General features: G+C 34.9%; 1 protein-coding gene across 27 annotated transcripts in view; it reads right to left on the reverse strand.

The window, feature by feature from the left end:
* The window catches only part of PARD3 (par-3 family cell polarity regulator), a 610,024-nt gene that overhangs the window by 303,213 nt on the left and 284,991 nt on the right, over positions 1 to 21,820 (reverse strand). For 26 of the 27 annotated variants that reach the window (XM_081059103.1, XM_081059079.1, XM_081059092.1 and 23 more), the window contains one exon: positions 10,832 to 10,963. In XM_081059103.1, the coding sequence (XP_080915229.1) occupies positions 10,832 to 10,963 (132 nt within the window). The remainder of the gene's footprint in view (positions 1 to 10,831; positions 10,964 to 21,820) is intronic. The other variant, XM_081059088.1, reaches the window with a different exon arrangement.

Below are 21,820 nucleotides of genomic sequence, written 5' to 3' on the forward strand. Positions count from 1 at the left end.
TTTAATAGATTTCATGTAACATCAGGTAGTGAGCAGGGTCTCTTGGGCATTGCTAGTGGGAGCATAACTTCATCCAACATCAGTTTGGAAACAACCATCCAAGTTATAAATGTAAAGACTCTTGTAAAAATCCACAAATGTAGGTATCTTGATAAGAGATCCTCAGTGCAAAATGGCTCATGTACAAAGGTTATTCACTGCAGTTATTGTTTGCAGTAGCAAATGACTGCAAACAACCTGCATGCCCACGAGCAGACAATGGCCATCTATACAAAAGAAAGTTATTAAACTGTTTCAAAAATACATACTTTTTATATTTCAATATGTAAATATTGCCAAGCCATATTCAGCAAAAATTCAAAGCACAGAACATGGTAGACAAGTATTTATGTAAACGTGTACAAAGAGAATATATTTTCACATTTGCTCATGAAAGAATGGTCCTGTTTGAAAGGATTCACAAGAAATGAGTAACAGTGGTTGCAAGCGGAGAGGCGACCTGGGGACTGAAAGGCAGTATTTTGTATACCTGTATATAACCTTTGATTTTGGAACTCTAAATGTATTACCTTTGAAAAGAACCAAATAAATAACATCTAAAAACCAAAAAAAGAAATCACGTTATCAAACTAATCCCCATATAGTCCAATGAGTTATAGTGGCTTCCAAGGTAACAGGAAAGGCCTCCCTAATTCTAACCACTTATCTCATATAGATCTCTAATGAGCCCTGAGGATAATGAGGAATTAATAGGGACAATTATCACCCTCAACTTAAAAAAAAAAAATTCTCTACAACTTGTGCTGTGTCATCATATCAAAATCAATTTCTTTAGTTGAAACACTTTTTGTGCATTTCCATTAAAAAAAAGGATAGTACTACTTCTCTCTTTGAAAATAATTTCTAAAACTCAATCAAATATCCAATTCTATCAAATATCCGTGTATAAAAAGAGAAGCTTTACTCAGAGTATTAAATGAACAAAATGATATCAAAAAGCTATATACTAAGTATAATATGTTAATGATATCAAAGTTTATACTATCCATATTTTATATATTGAACATGTGAATACCAAAATTCCATTGCTAGCAGAAGAAAATTCACCTTTAAAACAAAATAAATTTTTGCCATCTTGGGGTCCCAAGAGTAATAGTATAATTCATTCTTCAATCTAATGAAAACAAATAACCACAGAACTCTCAGAAAAAAATAATTAAAACAAAAAACAGCTCTCAAATGATATATATACTACATTCAAGAAAGAATATTAACTATATCCTTCAACTCAATCGCTTTTAAAGTATTAAATAAAATCAAATGTTTTTTTTTCAAATATTGTTTTCCCAGGTACATGGAAAATTTATCTGTTACTTTAGTTATAAATACAAAGAGTAATTTAATATTTTCTAACTAAATATTCTTAATATTTAAGTAATTAAATATTTTTAGAGCTAACAGAATTGATGACTATGTTGGGCCTATAACATTTTGGGGGGCCGTTTTTTTTCTCATGCCCCACTAAAGCCTCACTTAAGTAAGTTCACAGCAGGTCCGACCCTCCAGTAACCTCAACAAAGCCTTAAAAGACTCAGGTGGCTTTCCCAGGGCTACTGTAATCAACTGTGATACAGGAGAAAGCATTATGACACTGAGAGGCTGCTGGAATTAGCCTGACAGTGCTCACCTTTAACATTTGAATCCACGTTCAATTACAAGATCTTCTCAGAGAAAGATCAGAAGTGATTAAATAAACTTTTGGATAAAGAAATCTATGCTCTGAACAATATCATCAAGTTATTTGAAGTAGGAACATTCATTGCTTTACTTTGACTGAACTTAGAATTTTTTTTCTCCTATGTTGGTCCGTCAGTCTGAAATCATTTTCCAGACTTTTTTGCCATGTGCAGGCGCTAAGGGACAAGCAATAATTCCATCTAACATCAATGACTTAAAAGTGTGACTGTGTTTTATAAGGTTTACATACGTGTATGTCCTAATATTTAACAGGTTTCTTTCATTTACCTATCTGCAGATTTTAGCTCACATGGTAATTAGTAAAACTCACAGTATCACCTGGCATTATAAAATAAATGGTCAATCTAGTGCACCCGACAAAGATATACCCATAACATATGTTACCAGAAAAAGTGAGGACGTTATGGATTTTTTCCCTTCAATTTAATGAACACGGGTTATTTTATTAACCCGAAAATACATATGGACTTACTAGGAGCTACAAATACACACTAAAGAAGTCCTGTGCCATTTTAGTGTGAAGAAACAGACAGAAGCAAGGACTGATTTAAATTCATAAATGTTAAAAGGATGGTGAGAGAAGAAATAATAATGGAAGGCAACAGGATGTCACCCTCCTTCAAACATGGGGACTAGGGAAGGTCCCCTGAGGGGGAGAGATGTGATTTGATACATGAAACATTAGAAGGAACCAGATCTGTGAATTGGGAGGGACAGCAAGCCTGGCAGAGGCAAGCAGGTGACAAAGGCTTGTGGTGTAGGGTGGATGTATTAATTGAGCATATATGTATTTGCTGACCTGAAAGATCTAGTGTGTTCGTCCCCTCCCCCTCCCCCTCCCCCTCTCCCCCTCTCCTTCCCCCTCCCCTTCTCCCTCTCCCGCCCCCTCTCCCTAGAATACAGGTGAAGACGGTTGCCCTGTGGGAGGCCAGGGAGGTTGCCCTGTGGGAGGCCAGGGAAGTACAAGGAGGTGCCAGATGAGCACAAACCCAGGTGGTTTGTAAATGTGATGGTGGAAGCACACAGATACTACTATAACACTGCTTCCGTTTTCTCAATAGAGGATGAAGTTTAGTCACAAGAGAGCCAGTTAATGAATTACTTCAGAGAATTAGGGATTACCAAAGATAGACACTATTCTTCTGAAAGGGTTTAACTTAATTCCAATAAACATCGCTATTGCAATTTTGTCTTGCAATTTGGGAATTACAGTATTTGTAGAAAAACAAAAAAATTGCTCAGTCTTCCAATCTTACGAAGTTTGATTGACTAAAACTAGAAACATAGAACATAAATAGAAGATAGAAAATAGAAACACAGAAACAGGAAGATGTGCTTATTATAAAGGAGTGTAATAACAAAAATACATGAAATGAAACCCCAGAACACTGCCACATCATCAGGAGATTGTTGTGGAAACTTCATATTTATTTTCAGTCCTTTAATTTCTTTAAAATTTGTTCAGCTACAAAAGAAAGCTGATCTACAATCTCCTTTCAGCCATAAGAGCAGAGCAAAAAGAAAAAAGTGAAGGGGGGAAAACGGCTCTTAGAAATACAGACCCGATGAAAACTCTGCATATCCTCATGCCTAGGGGGAAAAGAACATAAATCCATTGGGTAAAATGTTTTAGCACTTAAAATATCAATTTTTCAGGACCATTTCAGAATGCTATTGAAGGTAGCTGAAAAAAGCCTGTCTGGCACTGATGAAAAAAAAAGTAGACCTACCTAGATCATACCATTCCAAAACTAGAAGTGGCTTATGAGTGATTCAATTTCTATAAGCAGTTTTCAGAAAATGGGTACATTTCCTGTGAGAACAACATACTTTAGGCTGAAAACGTAAATGCAATCTCTTAACTAGTATATTTTTAAAAATAGCAGTTCCACTGCTCGTTGAACATAGGTAGACATAAAAAATTTTTGAAAGCAACATACAAATGGGTGTGAATAAAGAGAGCATTAAAGCACATATTCTTTTCATTGTAATATTTAGTCGCACAGCTCACAACAAAAATCTTTAAGACAGTCTACAATGAAAATTTAAAGAGGCACCTGAGGGTCATAACTAAAAATGAAAACAACTCTTTATCCACGGAGCAAGCTCTAAATGTCTGGTTTTAGCAGCTGTATTCTTAAGCAAGAAAATCATCAGCTACTGACAGATTCCCCATGAAGGTTAATCCACACACCACCAAAGATTTTTTACTCAGGAGAACTTCTGACTCACTTCCCTGCTGCTTACAGGCTTTTAGCTCCACAGGCCAAAAAAGCAATAAATAAAGGAACAGGAGAATGGACCAAGACCCCTGAAACTGCAGAACTCACTCCAAAAGCCAATGAGTAGTAGCATTGTGCCCCCCTAGCTACATTCATAACAGAAAGGGACCCAGATGCTTAGCAGTGACCAAGCAGAAGCCCGGGTAAGACACTTAGCATTCTTAAATGGTATCCATAGATCTAATCGTGCTAAAACCACATGTGCTTGCCAAAACCAAAAGTGAATAGAAAAGATGGACACAGACACAGAGATTAGCACTAATGTCATTTTTGTGTCAGATTATGTTCTTCAGAAAAGAACCAGAGATGATTTTAAAAGATTAAATTTTATTCTAATTCTGATAAAATGCCACAGAAGCGAGAATCCAATTCTGAAAGGATGATGAGGGCATTACAAATACACCAGGGATGAAAATGAACCAGCCCAGCATGCCAAATGGTAATTCCAAGATCCAAGGAGAAAATACTATTTAAGAAAAATAATTAGCTACTCAATAGTAGAGAGTGGTTGGGGTATAACCATTAAGCCTATTCGTGCCTAAAATAAAGATGAGAAGGAAGTAGCATCTAACAAGTGTCAACAATACTACACCAGAAACAGGATCTGCATTTCCACATGTACTACATCATTTAATTTTCACACTCAAAGCCAGTATCTGCTAAACAGGTATTACTGTCCCCATTTTATACACAGTGAAAATGAAGTTTGTAGAGTTTATACAACTTAGATAAGGCCACACAACCCGTGGATTGCGGGTCAGATAATAGGTTTCCAATCCCGGCACATAGCCCCTAGGCTCACACTGTTTCTCTTTACTCCTGAATTTCTGTAACGGTGAAATGCTGTGTGTCGCTCTCAAAAGAAAATACCACCCAAAGGCACCCTGCATATTGGCTAGCAAGTTTCCCCTGGGAATTAGTGTGTCCATTCCAGAAGAGTGTCCACCAGAGCCACAATGTTGCAGTCCTATTCTTCACTTCTAGTCCACAGTTCCTTGATAATAAAAATAGAAATATGTAGGGCTTATGGAAAACAGTATGTGTCACATACACAGCGATGCTTTAATCATTATGTTTTAAAACAAATAATTTTAAGACATGTAGCAGTCATCCTATTATCAAAGAATAAAAAATAATGTTATTGGCATTGATATAGCCAGGTGACAGGACAAGTCTCTTCAAAGGTTGTTTTGATATAATTTTTGGTTTTATTGTAACAAGACAGTTTTCTGCTATGGAAAAAAAAAACACCTTTGGCATTTTATCATAAAAATTAAATTTTAAAACAATCTTAATATTTTTAGTTTCTACATTTGCTATTACTAGAGATAAACAAAATTATGTTAACTTCTGCACAAGTTCTGCAATAGTTTGTCAATTAAGAAGAAATAATATTAATAAATCCCCTTCCTTTTAATAGAAAACTGTAGAATTTTAGAATTTGAAGGCAAGGGGCTTTAATTATTTTTAACCAGTTAATCCAAATAGTCATTTGGTTACTCAGTATCTGTGGGCTAAGAATAAGCAAACAAAACACATTTCAATTACTATTTGGCAGCACCATAACCTAATGTTATGTCCCAATAATGATAGCTACACCACTGAAGCCCTGTCTGGTCCCATGTCATAACTTCTACAGCTTTTGCGTGTTTTAGCAGGATAACCCTTCAGTCATTTCACTGACCTATTTACGGCTGTTATAAAATTTCTGAAGAAGCCATTTTCTAACTTTGTAATTAAGGAAGTAGGATCATTTCATATTCTGGAAACCAACTTCTTTATGTCATCCAGATGGTTCTAGGGGTTAGTGAAATAAGATTTTTTATAAAAGGCTAGTAAGCACTTAGGAAAGGAAGGGAATCTTCCCCCATGAGGCAGATCAGAGGAAAAACCAACTGTGAGGAGACGTGTAGAAGCAGAACTCAAGGCCTAATCACCCCACACCAAACCATTTCATCACACCAAGGAAAAATAGGCAAAACTTGGTATCACAATTACTTATTGACTGTCTTAATCATTTGCTATAAACTACTCCCAGGTGAAATCTGGATAAATTTAAAATGTTTCTTCACTACCATATATATATATATATATATATATATATATATCCAAACTAGGCTCTAATATTTTTACATTTACTTTTGTCCTAGATCTTCAAAAAACGTGGTCTTTATCAAGTTATAATAAAAAGTAAAAAACAAATTTTCATAGAAACATACCTTTTCTATGATTTATAAATATACTCACTGTGTATCATGTGATTAGTTATAACACATATTTTCAAAAATATCAGTATAATACTCTTATAATAGTTGGACTATTCTTTTTTGAGAATAAGACAAATGATAAGCATTTATCCTCCAGTAGTCTTTTATTTAAATGTTTTCTATTTAACATTCATCTATTTTCTACGCCTAACTTCCAGCACTCAGCAAATACAGGCTAATGCAAAAACGGACACTATCCATGTATTAGTCATCTTCATTTCGGGAGGAATAAATGAGCAGAAGTCAGAAATGTTCTGTTCTGCATGAAAAACGTCTGAAGCAAAAGCATCATGACTGGAGATGGTGACAAAAATGCATAAAATAAGAAAAAAGGCACTGTCATTGCTCTTAAAACTCCTGGCTTTCACACTTTCAGATTTGACACAGAACGGTGGGACTCGCAGGCGAAAGTACAAAGGTGAGGGTACAGCAGTCACCGTCACACTTGAATTGTGTCATCACCAAACATTTAAGGTAGTTTTCCTCACACTTTGCCTCCTTCAGGATAATCTGCCAATTAGATGAAGTTTTTGCTTGACAGAAAGAACCCTAAAACATGGATTTTTCTCTAAAGGTCAGGGCAGCCATTCCTCTATAACAAAGCTTAAGTGGCGGCTGGAATGTGCCTAGCACCTCCTTGCTATTTCTGTTAATTGGCTTCAGGCCTGTACACCAAGACAAGGTAGTGAAAATGGCAGCCTCCCAATTAGCTTAATTTCCCTTAAGGTCCCTCTACTTTCTGGTCCTAAATTCTTCCAATCAGTATTATTATAAAGTTCCTGCCTCCTCTTTTGTGGGATTTGTTAGTTGCAATAAATGGTGGGGATTTAGGTAAGAACAAGGTCAGCATATGATCTATTATCTGTCAACATTAAATGATAGTCTACCAGAGTCAGGGAAATAGTAATGGATAAAAGGAATTCAGATTCCTTAAAGCACTGCCAAACATCAAAAATAAGGGCTTTGTTGCCTTTGTTTCTTGGGTCTCAGAGTCAAAATCTGGAAGCACGAAAACTTTGTCAAGGCATACAACAACAACCCATTTATTTTTTAAATCCTTTGTGCTTCCTCTGACATCTCTCAGAAAAAGGAAATCACAAGACTGACATAAGGATATCCTTTGAAAGACACACAGTCCTCTTCCTTCTGAGATGAACCTGATAGAGGATTCCGCTACCAGCTAGTTGAACCAAGGTGAACTCTCCCTGAAAAAGAAAGACTACTATTTTGGAAAAAATGTTGATCATGACTCCAAGTGCTTGCTGGTACAGAGTTCTAATAAGATACATCACCTACTTTTGGGTATAGAGGTATAACTTATCAATATTCTAAAAGAAGGAAAGAAGATTCAATATCCTCTTATGTAGGAACAATCCCACAAAAAAGACACCTTCAGCTTCCAGAGGTGCCTGCTAGCTCAGCATTCCACACACTTTTTCCTTTTCAACCATACTGTTTATTCCCACTGGCAAAGCTGATGTGGTCATAATTGCCTTCAAAACACAGAGTTAATGAGAGACAAGAACTCCAGTAGGAAATAGAGCAAATACAAAACCACTGGAGGTGTGTAAAATCTAGAACTCTGTTGACCTCTTCAGTCCAGATGGCATCACTAAAACAAGACAGCCATCTGTTCTACCCTGGTGATCCCAAATCTTAAAGACGGAGGGTTGATTTTTTAACCATTAAAACATTCTTTTTCTATGTGATGCCATTCTCTTTATTATATTTTTAATGGTAAGAACTAAGGAGAAGAAAAAACCACAGAAGAGACCTCAGGCCATTAAAGCTAGATGACTCACAGGGAACAGTTAAAAGAATCAATCCACAATTAATTGAGAGTAGCTGGACTAGATTTCCGGTGTATGAAGCACAACCTATTAGTCCTCTTCTGCCCAAACAATTGTGCTTACTTTTAGCCAAAGTTGTAATATGAGTTTGATTTGTTTTTGCTATTCCTGTCCAGTTAAGAAGATTCAGTCCAATTAATTATCCTGCTGATGTGAAATCATTAAATTTAGTGAATGGATTGCCATTTTTAAAACTTAAGCCAAGAAAAATGCTTTTAGGCTCAGATATCATAGCTAGTCTCATCTAAATTAGACTACATAGATTAAGGAAGTACTTATTAAAAAAACAAACAAAAAAAACCTGATCGTGAAATGAATACTTCAAATAACTTCAACAGAAACAAATCGAGACTTAGTCTTTCGGGGAAAAAAAATAATATGTGTGTGGCTTCTCAATGAAATCCCTTCTTCTTAAAAAAGAAACCATTTTACACAAAATTTACAAAGAAAAACTATATTACTTCCTTAAAAACACGTCTATAACCACAGTAGTAAGATAAGCTATATTTTTAGAATATAATTAAGTGTATCACATTTTTTAAACTCTGGGCTGACCAATTTTTCTCCTTATCCTGCAATAAAAATGGTCACATTTAGCATATTTAGCTAACTGTACCTTCCTCCTGGCTTTAACAGAACGCTGATTATGTTCAGTGATGAGCAGCTGTGTTTCACGAAAATGTGTTTAACCGAAGGTTAAACTGCCACACCCCAACCCCAGCTCCAGGAGGTCAAACTCAGTTAGTCTAAACCAACCCTGGCACTTTTACTCCCTTTGATTTGGAATCTGGGCAGACAAGTAATGCAATTCCCAATAACAAACCAGGAAGGGCATCTGTTGGTGGCAACTTGTGGGAAAGGTTTATCTGCTGTCCCAAAGAGCCACAAAGAAGCAAAAGGCACTGTTCCTCTTCCTCTGTGCAAGGATGTGATGGTTGGGGCTCTGGCAGTTAGGGACATGGAGCCCTGTGGAGGCTCCCAGAAGAGACAGAGAATCCGATCCTCAGCAATATCACTGAGCTGCAAATGGAACCGCCAACATTCCCTTCCTCCAGGACCCTTGTTAATGAGTAAAGAATGTTTTCTTATTATGCAGTCTAGATTTTCTAGTATTACGTAGCAGCGAATTTTAGCCAGGCATGATTCTAGCTCCATGGCAGTCACTTGACAGCAACCATGTGAGGCAGGTTCTATGATTATCCCCATTTGATAAACGAGGAAACTGGACAAATTCACCAACATGTCCAAATAGAGTATCACATTGCATATAATAAATAGCTAGTAACCAGCCAGTCTGACTCTAGGCTGATGCTAAACTATCCAAATCTTACAAACATGTTCTTCAAAGTGATAATGAGATAATAACACCAATTAGTTTTTGTATTATTTTGAGAAAATTATGTTTTTCTTAAGTAGAACTTCCATTTTTTAATTTAAAATTATTCCTATCACACAATGTTTCTGTATGCTAACATTTATTACAGGATAAAAATCATACTTTTGCCTTCCCATCAGTGGAATCAAAGGCAAACTGTCCTTTTTTATTGTTTCATATTCAAACACCTGACATACACAAAATTATTTCAGAAGGTTTATGCTATAAAACATAGATTGGGATTAAGTAAAACACTTCAGGTATTTTCCACTGATATTATTAATCTAAATTGAAAAACAGCTATTCCAGTATCTAGGCAATATAATTATTAATAATTTTAGAAATTACTGGGACAGATAAACAACAGAACATTCTCACTGAGTACTCCACTAGTTTTCCATCCATATCTACATTTTAAGAAAATAAGTAATGAAATAACCAAAAAGTGGATTTTTAATATCAAAACTATTAAAACTGTAAAGAAAACAGTGGCATTGCCATACAAAGAAAACACTGTGACTAACAATATATAATGAAGACCTTAAAAAGTAATACTGGAATAATTTATTTTTTTATACATCAAAACTTACCGGATAAATTCTCAGTCTTCACATGAAGAGAAGGCTTCTCTAACAGTGATGTAACAACTTTGCACAGTCGTTCTTCCCAAGACAGGCAGCCGTGATTTATACTCAGTGGAAAACTATTCTGAGTTTATGAATTGTAGGTGGTTACTACGCAGAGTGAACTAAACAACTAAACTTTAGGTTTCTAAAGACTTATAGACCTAAAAAATAGGTCCTTGACACTTATGAAAGGATACATCCCCAAACCTGACAAATAATCTAAATTATGAATCAATACTATGGCATATATTTCTCTTATAAAGTGAAGTCACGTGTAACAGAAAATTTTAATTTGCCTCTTCAGATCCTTTGACTCACTGCCTATGAATGAAGAGAAGAACCCATGAATAATCTTGAAAGTCTACTCATAAACTGCATTATTTTCTGTCAAACATCTCTCTATGCCTTAGCCACATAACATGCCCTGAAGTCGTGATTCAGAATCTATAGCAAATATTCATAACTGCTTATGAGAAATCTTTGGTCAGGGGCCACCACATAAATATTCCTCATTAATGTTAGACAAACTCCAACATAGAGCCTATTACTTAACTAAAGTCTGTTAGACTAATTTACCTTTAATCATCATTGTAAGGGAGGGAAACCCCATATTTTGGGGTATGGACTAGGAAGTTACACCAATGACGCATGTGTAAGAATTAATTTATGTTACCTGTTCTTGCTTCTCCAGCCACTTGTCCACCATTGGGTGACTGGCACTCAGAGACGAGCGAGCATTGTCTCTCTGAAACTGGTTCGACCAGTTACTGGTATCCCGAGGGAGGCTTCTGTAGTTTTCATCCTTCTGTTAAAAAAGAAACAAAACGTTGTCTTGTAAAACTCCAGACCTTGCAAATTCATGATGCACCTTGTTTGTCAAATGTAGCAGAAAAATGATTCTACATATTTATTTTTACCAGTTTATACAAAATAGCTGACTAAGGACATTTCATCCAGATTAGACCTCAGAAATGCGGTCACCTACCTAGGACCAGGGATGGAGCATGGAAGTAGTCACAACCTATGTCCACAAGAAGACAAATCAAGGTAACTCTGCACTCCGTCCCATGAACATCCCAGGCCAAGTATATGCACCAGAAAACAAAAAGTATTTTCACACAAGACATTCACTATCTCTCAATTGTGGCATTTTCTCTTTTCTTCTTTCCAGTCTTATAACACAACATAATATTGTGAGATAGTTTCTATAATTTACCAAAAATGTTTAAAACAAGGAAGACTAATGACTTTGCTCCTTATTTAAATCTTGGTAGTTTTATGACTTTGGGCAAGACACTTAAAACCCTCTGGGCTGCATTAATTCAAATATCAAGTAAAGAAAAAAATTAATTTATGTCAATACATGGTACATAATACACATAATTGTTCACCCCAACATGTTTATGACAAGTGATAGCTTTCCATAAAAACCTAGTTAATAAATGTTTATTTAATATATCCCAGGGCAACCAAATGGTACTGGGTGTTTCTTTTAAATAATAACTTACAATAACTTCCTTTGGCTTTGGAACTATAAAACTTAATTTCAATGTTCAGAAAAAAAATGAGAAGGCTAAGAATTCAAAGGTAGGACACTCAAACATTTTACCTCAGTAACTAAATCTAAGCATCTCATACAAGAACAAATTAAAAATGTTAACCTCACTTCAACCCACTTACATCAGTGTCCCACTTTACGAGATATAGCAAAACATCCTCCTTACTAACTGTGCTAAGGGTAGTCTGGCTGTACATATTATACACATGATTGATTCTGATTCTTCATTACTTAGACCATGAGCAGCAAATACAAACATAGAAACATGGAAGTGTAATATAGACCTTAGCAATAGAGCAGGATATTGTCTCTTGTTCCTTCATGAATTCCATCAGAGACTAAAACTTAAAAATGAATTGATAGTCTTGGACCTATGTCCAACACTGTGACATACAAAAAAAATAGTTTTAATCTATAAATATTTACCAGTATTAACTTTAGCATGAAACTCTAAGTATTTTTTAAATTAACCTACAGAAAATAAACTTTTAAAACTCAACAGTAGTACTAAACATTAGCAGCAAGTACTTTTTACTAGAAAAACTGTATTTCTGGTTAGTGCAGCTGAAGAAAGCTGTCATGGAGCATAACACAAGTGTGGGAGAAATGCTGGTAAGATTCAGATGCCGCTCCAGGCCCGGGGATTCGGGACTGACCTTGCACATAGGAATGTCTAAACTGTAAAATAAGCAGAGGACGTAAACAAAATCTAAAGAAAAAAAATGAAGCAAATGAAGAAACCAAAGTTCACTGTATCTCCAAACACTACGAGCTCCTCCTTAAGACTTGAACATAACATCAGAACAAAGCAAAATTATCTGTTTCACATGATAGTCCATAAAATTTACTGACACGAAATTCAAGTCAAAAATGTTAGATAAATGTATTAATAACAGAACTTTAAATGTCCACGAAGAGAAAGATTGGAAGTGTGGAGAAACACAGGTATAGTTTTTATGTCAAGAATCTTGGGGCTAACTACCACTGACTAGGGACCAGGCTTTTCTATTCATCTTCCACTTTTAAGGCAATTACTACACCAACTCTTTGAAAATGAATAATTAAACAAAAGACATTAAACATCTATTCTGTTTCTCAATAAAAACTGTATTTCAGAGAAGCTCACCATGGCAGTAGGTGAGGAGAAGCCTGTATTTTCAGAAAAATGCCAAGTAGTAAAAACAGAATAATTAATTAATAAATAATTAACTCCTAATGGAATAATTCTTTCAGGCAAAGATAATAGATGCTGAAACTGTTAAGTAAAAAGTGGATAGTAAAATAGTAAAATGGATAGTAACCTAATACCACTTGCAAAAGGGAAAAATATCTTGAAAGATCTTAAAAAGGAAGAAACCAGATGCCACAAAATTCTCACTTTTCTTGGTGTCAAGAAGTTACTGTTACTTCCCTTTGATTTCTTTTGAATCTCTGTCATTATTCCTCTTCCCTTAAATGGCTCTCGCTGACTCTATCTACGGACTGCTTACTATTGTCTCACTGCACAAGCTCACAAAAATGTACAATTTCAAAGCCTCCGTCCAGAAAACTTCGAGGCACAGGTCACCAATGTAAATGTTTTCCTGAATTCATGATCTAAATTTCCAACACGGTGTCACAAAGCTACCTCAAAAATCAATAGATACAAAATGAAAGTCATCACTTCTGGCACCCTTCTGAAAAACAGACATAATCCTCTTCACCTCTTTCTTCCCTCTCCAATCCCCACCGTCGCTAGATCTTGGTAACCCACTGTGTACAGTCTGGCCATCACCCTTGTTCAGAACCAACTTGTCTCTCAGCTGAATCACAACACCCTTCTAACAACCTGGCTTGGCTTATCTTCTCCAACCACAATCTAGGCTGCTTCCCGCAGAAGATTTTCCTACCATGCATGTTAGGTAACATCACACCTGGGACAAGCACTGTAGGTGACCAGGGGAACCTACAGACAACTGTGCTTATTGTGCCACACACCTCTTCACCTTCACTCATGATCTTTCTGGGCCTCAACTCTCAAGAAAGAACCTTTCTTCTGTAAAAACACTTATCATTCTTCAACACCCAGTTCAAAGGCTGCTTTCTCTATGAAGCACTCCCTATTCTCAACAGAATTAATAATGCCATGCTGTTTGTTACCACTATATTCTACTTTTACTTCTAGCTATAGTTCTAACTTTAAATTCAGCTTAATTTTTAAAATTACGATTTCCATTATTACAGGGAAACTTGGGCAGCAGCTCAGCATTCACCTTCAAAGCCAAGCACTGACCTCAGTGGCCCACACCAGCGTACATGGGTTTATCTGGAATATTACATATGTTTCCTATTTTCACATGGTTTCAGAAGACCAACACTTGAAAAGAACACTTCATAAGTTGTTTTAAAAATTGATAAGGGGGGAGCTCTGAACAAGACGGTTGCCAGTTCAATTCCCACCATGGGATGGTGGGCTGCGCCCCCTACAACTAAAGACTGAAAATGGCAACTGGACCTGGCGCTGAGCTGCGCCCTCCACAACTAGACTGAAGGACAAAGACTTGACTTGGAGCTGATGGGCCCTAGAGAAACACACTGTTCCCCAATATTCCCCAATAAATCTTTTTTAAAAAATGGATAAAGGAATGATTTAAAAGGTAACAAGATAAACCAGTGAAAATGTATTCTGACTGAAAAGGAGTAATTGCACTTTTAAATTTACACTAAAAGATGTATACCATTGTTACATGCCTATTTCAATGTAATGGCACACCTACAGTATGCAATGACTGGAAAATGTGATTTCAAATTGCATCTAATAAGAAGTGTGACATTTATCCATGTACATCAATTACGACATGTAATTCATGGAGGAGGCCACCACAGGGTAATCATACAAATGCAAGGGCCACAGATCAAAAGGTCTGTCCTTTTAAACTCTACTTGAAAAATACGATAATACAATTTTATACTCTTAGAATCAACTCTAAGAAGTTAATTGATAAGAAAAATAAAACTGACATTAACCCCTCATAACAAAAATGTTTTCCTAATTCAGCACTGTTATGGTAAAGTCAATAACGTGTTCATATACTAATTTATTTGTGATGTGTGAAAAGTAAATTGCAGTAATCTTCAGTCACTGTAAGGTAAGTGAAGAATTTCTAAGATACATTGTTACTATCGCTATGCAACATGTACGTTATTTTGTTGACAGCATCATGCAAATGCAGGTATTACTAGCATTTCCGCTATGATCTTGCTGTAATTTTGTCCAAAGCTTAAATCAAGTACATATGGAGAGCATAGTTCCATAAGGATGTAATTCTGTACTTACAATGTGAGTGCATTAATAAACACCATAACCAGCAATATATTTTCTACTTCACAATACATGCTTGTTTCTAATTGAAATGTATACAGTACATCCTTTTTACAATTTGGAAACATTTCTTTTAGTGTAAATGATTTTTAAAATATGACAGTCTCAACTATGCCTATGTAAGACTATCTTCATTTTTTCATGAATCAAACTAAACTACACCACAAAAAAGTCAAAAATTTTAAGTTAAATATATTTGTAAAACCTATATTTCATAACCTATACAGAAAACAAAACCAGCAAATTTTCTGCCATTAATATTTTTGCAACCAGTTAGAGCAGTAATTATAATAAATTCAAGAATGTGATTTTAAATTTATTTTATTCTATGATCAAATTAATGCCTCCAATTTGTATGTTGGTAAACTTCAAAGCAAAAATACAAACCTTTTTCTTTAGACTTATAAAAATCTATCAGTGGTACCACTATGCAAAATTATAAAGATCACTAAATTTGCTAATGAAAATAATAATTTATTACAGTAAAGCCAGTACTTTATCGAAAAGATTATTTGAGAAAAATACCATAAGGAAATACTTTTTTTTCTTTTTTAATTATAACATTAATCCTCCACTTATGAGGCTGCCCCAAACAGCCACATGGCTTTGCTGCTGGGTAAGAAACTTTTCCTCTTGCCAGAAAAAAACAGATGTTCCTGCTGTGATCAGGGATTTTTCTTATCATCTAAATGTACTGCCACATCATCAGGTGTCAAAAGCCACCCAGGCTGAGAAATGCATATTAATTCGCTGCTCCCTGGTAGCAGTACCCTGGTTATAGAATAAATCTCTTTCAGGGTAGGGACAGTAACTGTCCTCTCTCCCCCCTCAACCCTCCCCAAGCCAATTACAATTCAATAAAAATCACACAGAAACCACCAATACCTTGGGATAGAAGCTTATTCGTGGCATGCTAAGCTGCAGCTCTAAGGCTTATCTCTCAGAAACAGCTATTTAGCTGATGGTCAGATTTCTTGGCAAGCTCACATCCTATGTTGCAGAAATATAGGAATATTCCTTGAACATTACAGGAGTAATGGATATTTCTATATTAGCATAGGAAACTCAGGTATCTTTTTACTGTTTTAATGTAAAAATTCCAAACATTTTTTAAAATATCAATAGGCATCGTGTTATATTTTGAAATACTAAATATGCGATGCATATAAATTTCACTTTTGCATTCTCTACGCGTCCTATGCTTTATAATATTCATATGTGGTTTTCGGACTTTAAATTTATAGTATCTTTCAACTTTTCGATTGTGGTCAAAGAGAAGAATCCAGTTTTCTGCTTTATTATTTACCAAAGAAAGGATACAGAAAATCAAAGAAACATTTTCAGGATGTCTAACCTGATATTATGAGACTAAAGTGAAAATAGTAACTATGGCTAAGGACAAATTTTTTTAATTACATGAAGTTTGCTGAAATCATCAGTAATCATAATGAGTCAATGTAGCAGACCCACTTCCCTCTCTGGGGCCAGAGTTTATCTTTTGTGCCTTTTAATGGCTACATCAGAGCACAACCTTGGAAGCAATGCCAAGACTAAAGTTTAGGTGAAGATAACAACTATAAAATGGTCTGTAAATAGGATTGTTGTCTATTTACTTTTCTGACTTTTAAATCATCCTCTAGATAATAAATGAGAACAAGATGAGGGGAGGGATGAGGGGAAGGGCAGATAAATCAATTCACACAATACAGGTTTGATAACCAACACGTAAAAGAAGGCAGAAAGTTAGACAGTCCCTATTGGTTTAAACCAATGCCACTTAAGACATATTTTAAAATAAACAGGATTTTAATCCAAATACAATATTTATCACTGTTTATCCTACACACATGGCTATTTTGAAGTATAATAAACTGAAAAGCATTATTTTAAATCCTCAGTGAACAATGTCCTACATGTAATGCCTAACGTTGATCTGATGTCAAGCAATTTCCAGATTGGCTGTAATTCCTGTTGTGAATAAGCATACACACTGGTACATGCACACGTCTCACTTTCATTCTCCATAGTTGCTTTCTTCCATATTCTTAATCATTATTAATGAAAATGGAAGAGACAAAGGAAAGAGTGTTTATAAATTTGTTTCTAATTCTGAGCAGAACTATGACAAGACAAAGAGGAAATGAGAACATCCGTACATTTTTGTCAAAACAAAGTTTTGTCTATTAGTAAACTATCAGTAATAGACATGTAGTCTACTAAAGTGCAATAGAATGTGCAACAAGAGAGCTGGACTATACTAACATTGTAACTTTTTAAAAATTGTTAAATGAAAGGGTCAAAATCCTGAGATCTTGAATGATGAAACATTTATTATTATAGTATCTCTGTAGCTCAAATTCCATAATAAATACTTTATTTTTAAATCTCTATTTTAATCTCCTTTACAAAGTGAGTTTAAGTTTTGAACAAGAATTAGTACTTTACCCAAGCAAATTTTCCTTTTATTAATGTACAAAATAAAATCTTCTAGCACGTACATCAAGTTTTATTAGTTTTTTTTTTTCCTTTGAAATGTTAAGGGTACATAATTCTTAAAACTCATTCTGGCCTGAAAAATATGAACTAAATGTCTGAACTCATGTCTTTTCCAGTTTTTATGATATATGCTCAATCGCTCCTAGGCCACAGAATTACATTTAGATCAATGGAAAACTCAAGTGTGTTCAATATGCCAGAAAACAAAAATCACACTGGAACTCTCTTTAATATATATGTATTATTTGAGATTATAAATTGAGAATTATGATTAATTTTGCAAATAAGTTTCCTGTCATACAGCAAATCTTTGAGGTTAATAATGCTGACAAAACCAGAAGCATAGCATTGGAGTTTTGTCTCACATACCTACAACTGGCCAGTACCTTGTTACCAGACTTCCTATCAGATAAGAGAAATTAACCCTGGAATGTGGATCTGTATCCGGCTCTGAACATAAAGGGATCTGATATGAGAAAAGGTTGGTCAAATCTCTCACAGAAGCAGGTCCCTTTACAAAGGCCATGATGTTTCCAGAGATGAGCATCAGAAGGCAGATTTCTCTGAACCACCAGATCTGCTCTTGGGGCAGCCCATGAAATCCACGAAGAAGAGAGATCAGCAAAACTCAGCCTCATTCAGGCTACTTATTTCAACCAATTTCCCCAGTTGTCCCTAACCCACTTCCACAGTTCAGAATGCCATGAAAAACTTTAGATACAGACTTTTAAAGCTGGAAGGAAAAACCTAGAGAACAACCAGGTTAACCTCTTAATGTCTAAAAGAAGACATGGGTTCAGAGAAGTTATGACAAATGTTCAGTGGAGATTAGGATGACTAACCAGTTCCCATGGTTATAATTACCCACTTTCAATGTCCAATTTCTGAGTAATAGGATTTCCAACCTCTCACTCCCAATCTAACCATGAACTGTAGTTTACCTGGGTAATTTCTGATACCAGCCATTCCTACACAGTGATCCCCTCCCACAGGAAACTATCTCCTGAGATCTTGTAGATAAAGTAGGGCAAAGCCATTACATAATCTCAAATCACAAATTATATTCACACTAAAGATGGTTGGTTCTTTAAAAAATACTACAGTCTTAAGGAATAATCATGAGCAAAATGTCTGTTTTAAAATTGTTTTAAATTACAATGATCTCTTGTCAGGTATAACTAGGATCACCTCCCGTATCCGAAGGAAGGAAACAAACATAAGGTGGTGGGGAGAATGTAGATGGCAAGGTAAATTTAATATTTCATCAAATTACAAAAATGTTAGCTCCATCTGGACTCTGAGAAGTGAAAAAAGGAACAGAGCTAAAAGGGAAGCAGCAACAACAACAACAGCTCCCATTTTATTTCTTGTACAGTATTTCATAAAAACCAACATGACCATTTGTCCTATAGCCATAAGCATTCCACAACCAGAAAATGTCAGGAATAGAGAAAATGGGCCACCTTCAACCAAGGGGAATGGTCTGAGGAAAAAACCAAAATACAAATACTTCATGTCAGATTACATTTTGAAGAACCTGGCTCATTTTCCAAAACCATGAAAAAGATGAAGAGCAACATTTGACTGATGTAGCGCTTGACTTTGAAAAGCAAATTTATATATGAAACAATTTTAAAATATTTTACAAAGTGTTACCTATTTCTTATCTTAAAGGCAACAAATACCCATGCATATTTCATTTTCTTTCTAAAACACAGAACTCTACATGTTTATATCTCAAAACTAAATAACAATAGCATTTGCATTGGAAGCAATTTGCATAGTATACAAAGAGAAGACGGGAACAGATGCTAAGGATGGGAGAGAGAATGTAAAATATTTACAGCAGTTGCCTAATTTCAAAATATCGAGTCTTACACATTACCTAAATATGCAACAAATCTTACATTTATCGATCTAAATATTTTTCACCTTAATTTTAAAACAATATATTTTTTGTGTGTATGTATATATATATATATATATGTATGTATGTATGTATATGTATTCAAAGAAATTACAAAAATTTGTAAATCGTGAAATTTGCACTATATATAACTAGTCTGACAGTGTAAATATTAGCATTTCCTTCTTAGACTTTTCAGTTCATAATCGTAACTTCAATAAAAGGGGTGGATTAGCAGAACTGGCTAATTTCTGTGAAGTCCCTAGGTACAGTCGACAATTTAGCTTTCTTCAAGTTCTCCCCTTAATTGTAAAATTGATCCCTCAGGTAAACCATCTTCACATAGACATTTTTGAAAATGTTCATTTTCACTTATCATAACCCCATCCTTCGTATTACTTCTCATACAATAATGATAACTTTTCTGGAGAATTCCATCTCCACACAGAAAGCATTTAGCATGAAGAGATTGATGGCCCAAACTTCTAAAGATTAAATCCTTCTTTTCAACACCATCAGTAGAAAAAACATATTCTCTGAGAAAGATATTAATTGTCAAGGAAACTATTTTAGTCCCCAAAGTATAAATGAAAGTTATAATTTAAAAATGTGATTCTGGGAAATTTTTGAGTAATTACTGCTGAAACTCCCACTCCCCCAAAAAATCATTTAATAATCTGAATGAAGTGGAAATAAAACAGCTGTTGCACCAGAATTTCTCCACAAAAATTAAAGATAAAAGTGGGAGTTACCCAGCTATGAGAATGCAGTATGCTTAAAACTGGTAGCATTTCTCAAATTCAGACTTAACATAGGGAAGAGTGCCAACCATAAATCACTATTCAATAAAACCAGTTGAAGAGTTTTTAATGTAACTCATTTCCAAAGAGAAAAATATATTTCAGAGAATGACTAGAAGTGTCAGATGGCTGAGTCCTGTGGCTGATTCCTAGTCCTATACATTTAATTATCTGTGCCATCTCTGATGCTTGGCACAAAATGTGGTTGATACAACCACCCTATAAAGCTGGATTTAAAAGGAAAGACAAAAACTTCTCATGTTGGAAAAAGTTTAGGTTTACATAAAAGGTGCAAAGATAGTACACGGAACCCCTATATACTCTTCACCCAACTTCCTCTAATGTTAACATATAACCTTGGCATATTTGTCAAAACTAAGAAATCAACACTGGTACAATACTATTAACTAAACTAAAGACTTATTTGCAATTAACCAGTCTTTTTGCCTTGTTTTGTTTTACTCATGTCTTTGTTTCGTGACAAGAGCCCAAATTGCATTTAGTCATCATGCCTCGTCAGTCTCCTATGATCTGAGACTGTTTCTCACTCTTTCTTTGTTTTTTATAACCATGACATTCTTTAAAAACAATGGTCAAGTATTGTGTAGAATGTCCTTCAGTTTTGGTCTGTCTGAAGATTCCTCGTGATTACACTGAAGTTAGGACTTTTGAGAAAAATTCCACTGAGGTGAAGTAACACACATCATCACGACATGACATATCATTAGTGATTTCAACCTTGATTACTTGGTTAATAAGGTTAGTCTACCACTTCTCTACTGTAAAGTTAGTATTTTTCACATCTCATCCTCTATTCCTTGGAAACAAACTACTAAATGCAACCAGTTCTAGAGAGGAAAATTAAACCTTACCTCTGGAGAAGTATTACACAGTTTATTTGTAATTCTGTAAGGATTTTTTACCCCTTTCCCCCATTTAATTTTTATTCAATTGTTTATTAATATTGTATAGTCTTATGGATATTTATTTTGATCTTTGGGTTATAATCCGATTATATCATTATTTACTTTGCTGTTATTACGCTACTTTAAGCAACGCACATAAAATATCAAAAATAGGGCCGAGTATATACTTTCTCAATAACAATAACGTCAATCTGGATATTAGAGAAAAGAGACAAACACAAAAAATTCCCCCAAAAAAGGAGACAGAAATAAAGAAGAGTTGTTAACTAATTAAATTATTAGAAGTAATATTAATGAAGCTATCATACTTTTACTTAAGATGTTAAAATATTACATAGACTTGGTGAGGTTTTTAAAAATTATGCCAGTTCTAATAATAAACAAATGCTCATTATTCTCCTATTCATATTTTAATTGCCTAAGAGAAAGATTTAAAGGACAAATATGATAAAGTTATTATGTAATATTTTACAGTTTAAAATATTTACATGGGAAGTGGGTGGCATACTTGTTAAGAGCACAACATTTTTGAAACTGGACAATCTAGGTCATGTCATCATATCACAACTTTATCAAATTAACAATTGGTTTAGCTATTAGGTGAGATATTTAAAC

The sequence above is a fragment of the Rhinolophus hipposideros genome (genome assembly GCF_964194185.1).
Source record: "Rhinolophus hipposideros genome assembly, chromosome: 1".
NCBI classification, from domain to species: domain Eukaryota; kingdom Metazoa; phylum Chordata; class Mammalia; order Chiroptera; family Rhinolophidae; genus Rhinolophus; species Rhinolophus hipposideros.